Source organism: Acanthopagrus latus, chromosome 4 (genome assembly GCF_904848185.1).
Source record: "Acanthopagrus latus isolate v.2019 chromosome 4, fAcaLat1.1, whole genome shotgun sequence".
In the NCBI taxonomy this organism is placed as follows: Eukaryota; Metazoa; Chordata; class Actinopteri; order Spariformes; family Sparidae; genus Acanthopagrus; species Acanthopagrus latus.
Window position 1 is genome coordinate 2,499,164 of NC_051042.1, and position 10,857 is coordinate 2,510,020.

Below are 10,857 nucleotides of genomic sequence, written 5' to 3' on the forward strand. Positions count from 1 at the left end.
CGCCCTGCACAGCACAGTGAAAGCATGGCCAGGCTCAGCTGTGAGAGACGCTGTAGGTTGGCCCTGTTCATTTACTTCTCCTTCCACAGGGCGTTTCTCTGTGTTCTGGTGGTTTTACAGGTTTATATGTCAATTCTATAATCTAGTTTTGTGACACAGTTATGCCATATTTCAGCATTTCAGAACATCAGTACAACAAAAGCTTTTCACTGCTCTTCAATGCTAATGTGTGTGAGGTTCATAAAGCATAGTCTTGGCCGACTGTGGAGGCTAAATTACAATCAATCAGTCAATCAATCAATCAGTCAATCAATCAATCAATCAATCAATCATGTCTTTTCTCATAGCACCACTCATACACATCCAGTTAGCATTGGTAAACTGGTGGTGCCATGTCCATGAACAAACTGTATGCTACACCTGTGTGTGATGTGTACACACACACTTTCTGGTTTTTCCTCCTCTAACCCATTATTGCCATTATTCTGTGACAGTAACTCTCATACCGCCCTGTGGTCACACGAGTTACTGCCACAGTCATCTTCTGTAAACAGCAGTCTTGCATCACCTCCTCTGGCTGTATGTTACCGTATGGAGAGCTGCTTTGTAACAACAGCCTTAATTATTTCTGTCCAACTGTAATTCATGATTTACAATGTCTGGGAAAACAAAAAGATAGGGACAGTAGAGTAAGATAACCCAAACATAAACAAAATAACAAATTAACTGATTAAAAAATCACAATAGACTAAGTATGACAATAACCAAAAGTTGTTTGTTAAAGTGGCACTAGGTAGTTTTGGCAAAACAAACAAACAAACAAACAAACAAACAAAAAAACATTTCATCGGAAGAGAATCTTCATTGACTGATTTTATTTTACAGCTAAACAATTAAGTAAACTCTATGGCTTTGACCTTAAAGGACAGCAAGGTGTCATACTGTTTTTACTTTGTTTACTTTGTGTACTTGTTACTTGTGTTTACTTTCTGAGTTTGTGTTATTACCTAATTAATATTCAAATATCTAAATCATGATATTTTTTTTTTAGTTTCTTCTCCAGAACTAACTAGCGGCTTGGTTCTGATCTCGCCGTTGTGGCGGAACTGAATGGCCGGAAAAGACGTTTCCACTCGGACACGTGTTCCGTGTGCACCTGCCCCTGCACTGTGGTTTGTTTCGAGCAGATGTGTTGTTAAGAAGTTTGTTTGGCGGTGCCTTAGTAAGAGTTCGTGCATCGTGAAGCAGTGCTGCCGCTCGCTCACCTGACACGGTGAAACAACCGGCTCGCTCCGCCGTGACGTCATCACCGCAGTGTTCAGCGTTACACTGCTCATCCTGCACGGTCTGCTCTCCATGTGTTATTTAGGCATTCACTTAATGCAGTGTTCATCTTAGATATCAAATCATTTTTATTCTGATGTCATTTTGAGATCGTTTTTTCATATTTTGCACGTTTTTAAACTATTTCCTATGACCATGTTTTGCAGATATGTGTCAATACACGTTTTTAATAGATGTTCACACATGTTGTCTTATAAAATTCCAGTGGTATTGTTATCACTATACAGCCTAAAGCAACAGACTAAACTGCCTAGATTAGGGACTGACCATGTTTCTTTAGGGTCAGTGGAATGTAGTACAATTCACTCAAATATTTTACTTATTTAACTTATACTATACATAATATACTTTTGACGTGTATCCAGTCAGATGTTGTTGAAGGTGGGGCATTGAGAGAGACCAGAGACGGGATGTAAAGACAGATGTAAAGGATGCTGCATCAGAGACGAGGCAGTGCATCTTCAAACTGAGTCATCTTATTGTCGATCAGACACAAAAACATGCATACCTTATAGGAAAAATGCTGAATATTGGCCCCAATAATCATCTTTCCCCTAGCTTAGATTGTTATCAGTTGCAGACATCCACATCCTCTTATAATGAGATCTTTCTCTACTAGGTTCCATGTCATAAAAGATATTAATCATTAAATTGGTTGAATTAGTTGTGACTGTTCTCCAAGTTTCATGGATATCAGTCAGTTTTGGGATAAAAAAAACAAAACAAAAACAACAATAACAAAAAACCTCATAGCTGGTGGGCTGTCAGAGCAGCTGTGCTTTGCTTTTTAAATGCTGTAGCACAGCCGGTCTGTCAGTCCAGGCTGGTAACATCCTGCATGACTGACGAGCAGCTTTACTTCAGCTGACCTTTGAACTCTCTGTATTTCTGCTCAGGCATGTCTCAGGACAGTCAGCATGGCAAGTGGACCGTCTCCGACAGTGATGACGATGACGAGGCTCTTCCTTCTTCTGGGACTCCTGCTGTATCCAATCCCAGCTCCCGTCAGTCTCTCTCTCCCCCTCGCCCCAAACTGGAGCCAGTAGAGGTCCCAGTGGAGGCGAAACCAGAACCATCAAAACCACCTGTGTCCTCACTTGCTATTGGCTCTGAGGCCAGACAGTTGGCAGCAAAGAACCAGTTGAAACCAGTGAAGTATGAAACCAGTCCGTCATTGGCTGGAAAGCGTAAGAAGGAGGTGTCAGACGGCTCAGGGTGGGCTCTCTCAGACAGTGATGATGATGATGATGATGGAGGCGTGAAGAGCAAAAGTGTCAGTAACTTGCCCAAAAAAGCGCCTCTGAGCCCAAAGGCGAAAAAAGTGAAGGTGGAGAACGAGCGGCCTCCGAGCCCCCACGGCCGGCTGTACTACATCGATGAGCCGGAGGACTTCTTTGAATCCAGTGTTCCTCGTCTGAATGACACCTTCAGGTTCTACCTCAACAAAGTCACAGGCCTGGACAGGAAGTACAACACTGGAGCTCTGCACATCAGGGGTGAGAAGAGTTTAAGTGAATTACATTTGGTGCAGACAGGTTTGTTCCACCTTTTGAGGAAATCAATATAAGTTGAAATCCCAGATCAGCAGGGAGAATGAAAACATCAGTCTTTAATACATTAGTTTCATCTTGTAATCTCTTCTTCTTTCTTCTGCCCAGACATCCTCTCTCCATTATTTGGGACCCTGAAAGAGTCTGTACAGGTGAGTAATCATCTCAACTATGTTAACATCAGGGAATGGCAGCGTCGGTCTGTCAGTTGGTCAGTCCACCTCAGGTTTTTAGAGGATGAATCCTACTGACTTTGCTAATCCCCAAGCATTTTTGTTGTTTAAATTTTTGTTTTTTAGTTACCTTTTTCATTAACAATTGAAGTAATTGCCATGAAATTTGGTGCCATGTCCTCAGGATGAAACACAATAACTGAAGTAATTCTTTAAGTTCTGTTCAGTTCAGAAATAGAAAATGAGGCGTTGAAATCAAAATACAACATTAATGAAACCAACAGCCACAGATGGACTTTGTGTTTTGTGCTAGTTATCAAATGTTATCATGCTTAAACACTTAACTGCACAGGGAAACATGTTAAGCATTACCTGCGCTTAACATCAGCATGTTAGCATTGTCACTGTGACATTAGCATCACGTAAAGTCTTACAGCTAGCCGCTAGCGTGGCTGTAGACTCGTGTTTACATCTTTCTACCAGGTTTGGAGGGAATTTTAACTATTAATTCCATTTTACTGTCTTACATCATAGTTTAACTACTGCTTTGACATTGCCTGGATGGTGCAGCAGTACCCATCAGAGTTCAGGTAAGTTCTACTGTTGCTTTGCTAGCATCACATTTTCATAAACATATACCCATTTTTCTGATTGGTGGGATTCTGCTCAGGTCCATCATGTAGTGATTACAGCACCCTCTGGTTTATTATGGCTGCAGATGTGTTGCTTTATGAGAGATGTTTTCACATGATGTTGAATAAAACAATTGGAGAAAGTCAGAAAAAACTCTTAACAAGCTACGAAACTAATGCCGCTGGTGTGGTCCGGCAAAACAATCCCAGTCTTAACCTGAGGTTCTGTGTGTTGTGTTTACAGAGATCGTCCAGTTCTGATCGTTCATGGAGATAAGAGGGAGGCCAAGGCCCGGCTGGTGCAGCAGGCTCAGCATTTTCCACATGTTCGATTCTGCCAGGTACCGACTCACCACCACTGTTTGTATCAGCAGTTTGTCTGAAGTGCATTTTGGCTTATTTTTTATTCACTCAGATCTATAATGTAGTATAGTCATCCCCGCAAATGATACTGTTGTTTAACAAGTCTGGATTTGTCTTTGAATAGGACTAATGTGTGTGATTCTCCCTGACAGGCCAAGCTGGATATTGCTTTTGGAACTCACCACACGTAAGCTTTTCTTTCCCTGCCTGCTTTTATCGCTCTCCTGATGTTGTCACAAACTGAAACATACTGGTTCTGCCAGAGTGTACTCAGGGATTGTCTGTGTGCCTCTACCTTTTAGATGCACCACCAGGTGACTTCCATTGCAGGTGTTGTTGTCTAATCTTTGTTGTTGTTATGTGCAGCAAACACTTGTTGTGTCTCATTGAGCAGGAAGATGATGCTGCTGTGGTATGAGGAAGGCTTCAGAGTCATCATTCTGACCTCCAACCTCATCAGAGCTGACTGGTACCAGAAAACACAAGGGTGAGTCTGCGCGCGTGTGTGTGGACCGTATCCAGATGCAAGGTTCAGTTATGGAATAGACCTTTGACATAATATCTCCAAACTAGGATGTGGATGAGCCCCTTGTTTCCACGGTTACCAGAGGGCAGCAGTGCGAGCGCAGGTGAGTCGCCTACCTTCTTTAAGAGGGACCTGCTGGAGTACCTGGCATCATACAGAGCACCTGAACTCGAGCAGTGGATCCAACGAATCAAGGAGCACGACCTGTCTGAGACCAGGTAGTTACACATTTGCTTATAGACTTCTGACACAGACTTGATACTAGACTCTAATATAACTCTCTTCTGTTCTCAGGGTTTATTTGGTGGGCTCAACCCCAGGGAGATACGTCGGTCCAGACATGGAGCGCTGGGGCCACCTGAGGCTGAGGAAGGTAATGAAATTCTGTTTGTCTCTGTTCTCCTAATCTCCTGGTTTATAACATACAGACAGCAAGCTGCCACTGCTCAGACATGTGACTCAAGTCAATTTGGCCAAAGTTTAATCAAGTCTCAAGTCATATATTCTTGGACAAATAGCTGGTTAAGTGAAGTTGAGTCCTTAGTTAAGGCAAGTTGAGTTCCTAGTCAAGACAATCCCCCCTGCAGTCCTACCTGCACTGTGTTGTCTTCACAAATAAGAAAAAAACAAGGTATTTGTACCTATATAATATGATGTTATTCGCCAATTTATGTAACCATGTATTTAATAAGTATGGCAATGAAATTCCTTCCTACTACATTAAAAAAGTAATAAAAACATAAAATGAACACGTATTTTAATGTTTTATGTAGGCATTTCTTAATTTCGGATTACTTTTCATGGCCGTAGTTTCATTTGAGTGCAATGTGAAGATGTAACTTTTAGACAGTTGAGCTTTGCTGTTGAATAAGGTAACCCCTCTGACAGTCATACCATCTTCATATCTGTCAAAGATGTATAATGAATGGCAGTGCATTGCAAAATAATTTACATTTCTAAAAGACACTGTGCTTGTGTCAAAGGGCTGACATGTTTAATGACTGCATATATGACTGATGTAAAGCTCCTTGCAAACGGTTGAGCACAAATGGTTAACTTTGGAAAGTTGTCAGCAGTGCAAATATTGAAGTGGTTTAAACTAAGTGTATTGCAGCTAAATAATTAATAAATGAATAAATGATATTTTTGTAAGACAATGACATTACTATAAGTTGTTATGAAATACAAAAATGTCCGTGTCGTCTCCTCATCTCTTTCTTCTCCTCTTCTTGTTGTATCAGCTGCTGTATGACCACACAGATCCTATTCCTGGCGATGAAAAGTGGCCTGTGATTGGCCAGTTCTCAAGCATCGGCTCTATGGGTCTGGATAAGACCAAATGGTTGGCAGGGGAATTTCAGCGCACCATGACCACACTGGGGAAATCTTCCCATCGCTCGGACCCCCCCATGCACTTGGTACGTTCCTCCGACACACACTTATTATGGTCTGTTGCTTGTGTGCTGCGGCATTCAAATGCTGTGAGGAAGATGATACACAATAATACAATACAAATGAGATTTTCTCTGACTGCTGCTGCTACTGTTCTCATTATGTTCTCTAATAGAGAACAGCATCTGCATCAGCTTTCAAGTGGTAAATAATAGAGCAGTCATTTTGAGGTTCCATTTTCATACCTCCCCAGAGTCCCTGCAGGACATTAGATTCCCTGAATCAAATCTGTAAAAGGTTTCAGACACAAGAATACTTGATAGAAAATTGAACCCTTTGGCACTGCCGAGTGATCTCTTAGGTCTCTTTTTGAACATAGAAATGTACTGAGATGGACAGAACAAACAGCCAATTTCATAAATCAAAGCGAGATTATACCATTTTGGAGAAGACAAAATACTTCTTCTACACCCTTGTTCAGTTCAAAACCATGGCTTGTTGTTTTTTTGCTACTTCTTTACTTGGTCTGGTTTGAGCAGTAGCATGTGGTTTTTAATGTTAACAAGCTTGAGATAACAGTATAACCGACATTACTGAGACAGTTTGCTGAGCTTGTGACTCTTCTCTATTTGTTCGACTGTTCTCAGCATTATCTGTTCTCCTGTAACTGTTTCGGCAAAAATTATACAGCTCCCCTTTTGGATTAAAAAGCTTAAATGAAAGAAACAAGTTGCTGATGTGTTGATATTTTGCAGCTGTATCCATCAGTTGAAGATGTGAGGACTAGTTTAGAAGGCTATCCAGGTGAGCAATGTTTTAGTTTGTACAATAAACAAAATGTATTTGTTAAATACAAAATGTGTTTGTTATTTGTTGCACTACGTAGTTTATGGAAGTACATATTAATCAGAGGAGAAAGATCTTCATTGACTGATTTTAATGCCTACAGACTAAATAAACAAATTTGTTCTTATGACTGAATAAACTTGGGGGACACAACACAATTTCACTGTTTTACTTTGTTCATATGTGGCGGACCCTGCCACCTGTCTATCTTTAAGATAGGACTTTGTTTTCCTCTGAGAACAGCATTGTTTAATCAGTTATGGAATAAGAAACATTTCTGAGTTTGGATTATTACCTCATTGATTTGGTAAATATCAAAATTCTTAGTTTGAATTTCTCCTCCAACTACATAGTGCCTGTTGAAAATGTGTGGTATTGACTGCCTTGTGTTTGGTTGTGATGTACATCCCTCTTTTCCTCCAGCGGGAGGCTCTCTTCCCTACAGCATCCAGACTGCTCAGAAACAGCTCTGGCTCCACTCCTACTTCCAGTGAGTTCACTTGTACTAAACAACAATCAGTCTGATTTTCCTTTGTTACATCGCCTCAGTGAAACCAGTTAGCTTGTCATGATATCTTTCCCTTTCTCTGTACTGCAAACTACTGTAGCGGGTCACACTGTTACAGAAACTGTCACACTTGCTAGCTGTTTGGTACAGAACTAGACCCTTTGTCTGTGAAGAGAAGTGGCATAATATCATACATAGCAAAGAAATGTACCCAACTGAAACTAGTGAAGACCACCGTCATATTTAATTTAAGATGAACAAACATTAAGACAGGAAAAGGGCAGTAATCAAACAAAATAACTGGGGTATATTTCTGAGAACATGGAGCCTCTTGTGGACCTCTGACCATTCTGTATTTTATTTCACTTTTGTCACACTTACTATTTTATTTTTTAGATTATCCTTATATTTTCTTTACTCTGCCTTTCTGTTACATTTGTTATACATTTAAAATTAGTGAAGAAATAATTGTGGAAAAAATGTAAGAATGGTTGTATCTACAGTTTACCTTTACCAAGTATAATGCATTCCTAAAAGTTTAAATCTAAAGATGAATAAATGACTCTTGTTTGCGTTCGTCTGTGTGTGTGTGTGTGTGTGTGTGCGTGTAGTCGCTGGAAAGCAAACACAACAGGAAGGAGTCACGCCATGCCGCACATCAAGACGTACATGAGGGCATCACCAGATTTCACTCAGCTCGCCTGGTTCCTCGTCACAAGGTGTGTGTGCTAGTGTCATATTTGTTTAATTTATTTTGTAAAATGACACGTGTCCTCATTTGTATATGTGGTTTTCTGATATGCAGTGTTGTCTTATTTCTCACATATTGCTTATTACTAAAACTGGTGGGGAAACTAATTAATTAAAAAAATGTAATACAATTCAAGTTTATCTAAAACCAAAAATCCATTTAGTTGTGTTTCAACTCAAGTCGTTAATTTTTAACTTTAGCTACATTTTATTCTCCATGCAAACAAACACATTTTATAACAGAGAATCAAGAGAAAGCAAACTTTTAAGTATGTTTAATTTTCATCTATTATTAAGCAATAAACTGTATGTTAGCCATAACCAATATTAAAACAACTACTACTGTTCATCACTGCAGCAGCCCACTGAAGAATTCCTTTATTGTACCGCAAATGGGGAAATTTCTTTGCCACAGCAGCCAAAGGACAGTAATATTACAAAAAACAATAATAATAGTAAAAAAATAGGCAATATAATAAAAAGGTCCAAAATAGAATAGACTTTTATATACATATAAACAAATATTGTACAATATAAAATGATCGTTGTAACGTTATATATGCTGAGATGATTGTTCTCCTCTACACAGCCCTGCTGAAACATTAAAGCTTATTATTAAAGTGACAAAGGTCGCTCAGCGAAGTCGTGACTCTTCTCTGTTCTGGTGCCTCAGTGGTGGAACGAACTCCCGACCAGGAAGAAGGCAAGTGAGACTCTGCTGTCCTGACGGGACAGCAGAGTCACTTGCCTTCGACCCCGCATAGCATGACTCCCCCCCAACAGAAAAAAACAAAATGTACATGCATTTTTACTTAATCCATGCTAATACGTCGTGGTTTCCTTCTTGTGACAAATGTACTTATTGTAAGTCACTTTGGACTAATGCATGTGCTAAATGCCTGAAATGTAAATATAAATGTAAAGCTTCTGTGTGTCTGTGTGTGTCTTTCAGTGCCAACCTGTCCAAAGCAGCGTGGGGTGCTCTGGAGAAGAACAACACTCAGGTGATGGTTCGTTCATATGAGCTGGGAGTCCTCTTCGTGCCCTCTGCCTTTGTAAGAAAACACACTTCAGACATATTATATGAATAACAGTGTAGAAGAAAGGGAATTATATGGGATGAAAGATGGTAAAAAACTACAGAGGGCTGGTGTGTAGTAATATGTGGCGTGATGGTTGTGTCCTTCCAGAACATGGTGTCGTTCCCTGTTCACAAAAATCCATTTCTTGTCTCGTCGTCCTCGTCGGGTTTCCCTGTGCCCTTTGACCTCCCTCCTACATGCTACTCTCCTAAAGGTACACAAGCGTGTGTGTGTGTGAGATCTTCTACATGTGTGTAGTATGTTGCTGTATGTACAGCCTGGATTATTCAATGAGACTCAGCATTGACTCTAGTTCAACTGCAGTTTAAAGCTGGTCTGTGCAGGTGTAACCAGTACCCCTGGCCTATAATAACACTGTTTATACGTGTTTCTCTTAGAATGGTAAAATAAAAATACTTTTCTAGCTTCTCAGTGTTTGTTGTCAGCATTACACTGACCTTTGTAGTCTTAAACCTTTGTAAAACCTGTTATGCAGTAGTTTATCTTGTGGCATCTCTGTGAATTCTACAACACAAAGAGTCACTTTGAAATGCCCTGAAGTGGGTGTAATTTTTCTTGTCATCGTTGCTTAGTGAGTTATATGTTTTTTTTAATTACCTCAGTTAGAAAGTGTATTTGAAAAATCCATCTATTTTTGTAAACATTTTGTAAATCAAACAATGTTGGTGATTTCACAAGTTTTAAATGAGTACAAGTTATCTAGTTTCCAGATTTGTGGCAGACATCAACAAATCTATATCCCCAAAATGACATCATCAGTAAGTGCTGTTGAAATTGACAATTGACATGCAGTATATGCTATGCACCCCCCCCCCCCCGGGCTTTGTTTTGAATTGGTTTGTGGTTTTCCTGCAGTGCTGTGGGTAGAGTTTGGTTACCAGGGAAGCTGAATTGCACCCATGTTGTCAGCAAGGATCTCATAATCTGCCAAACTAATTTGTGAAATGCATTGCATGTCATTTTATATAAAGGGTTTGAGTGTCAGTTCTTCTAAAATTCATTATTAATTAAATTTAGAGTTTCATAACCTATTTCTGAAGCTGTTAAAACCAACTCCTTTCTGCAGACCAGTGCAGCTGAATGGGCATAACTTTAAAATTGATGAGCTCTAAGAGATCCCACTTAAACACATAGAAGACAGCTTTGAGTGAGCTGGTACTTCCACTTAAAATAAACACATTGGAGAAGGCATAATTTAAATTCTGCCATTTCCCTTTAATTCCTAAGACCAAAGTATTCACAAACATTTAGTTTCCCTGATCTCTTTTCATTGTCTGTTTTCAGATCAACCTTGGATCTGGAACATTCCGTACAGCCAGGCTCCCGACACACACGGCAACATCTGGGTTCCCTCCTGAAAACACACACATGCACATTCATACACTCACACACACTTTTCTATTGCTTTAAAACTGCTGTTTGTAACTGTCAGTACAGTACTATGTTTAGATGCTAGTTGTCAGTAAAAATTATTTTTATATTTCATACTGTAGTGTAGACTCACATGATTTCTACTAATAAATACCCACATGTTATGTTATCATTGTCAAGTAGTGGTGTCAACTGTTTCCTTATGTGTTGCAACAAGATTTATGATTATTCTGTTAGTTAATGACATGACTTAATATGATATGTTTTATCACAGGAAGCGCATGGTTTGCATTAGCTAC

General features: G+C 39.8%; 1 protein-coding gene across 1 annotated transcript; it reads left to right on the forward strand.

The window, feature by feature from the left end:
* The first annotated feature begins 1,104 nt into the window (after positions 1-1,104).
* On the forward strand, positions 1,105-10,737 carry tdp1 (tyrosyl-DNA phosphodiesterase 1). The gene is made up of 16 exons (XM_037094985.1): positions 1,105-1,345; positions 2,241-2,840; positions 3,003-3,046; positions 3,602-3,657; positions 3,944-4,040; positions 4,215-4,249; positions 4,457-4,549; positions 4,636-4,806; positions 4,883-4,961; positions 5,830-6,006; positions 6,736-6,784; positions 7,250-7,316; positions 7,946-8,053; positions 9,037-9,139; positions 9,275-9,380; positions 10,472-10,737. The coding sequence occupies exons 2-16, from the start codon at positions 2,243-2,245 to the stop codon at positions 10,543-10,545; spliced, it is 1,857 nt and encodes a 618-aa protein (XP_036950880.1). The 5' UTR covers positions 1,105-1,345; positions 2,241-2,242; the 3' UTR covers positions 10,546-10,737.
* The last annotated feature ends 120 nt before the right edge of the window (positions 10,738-10,857 follow it).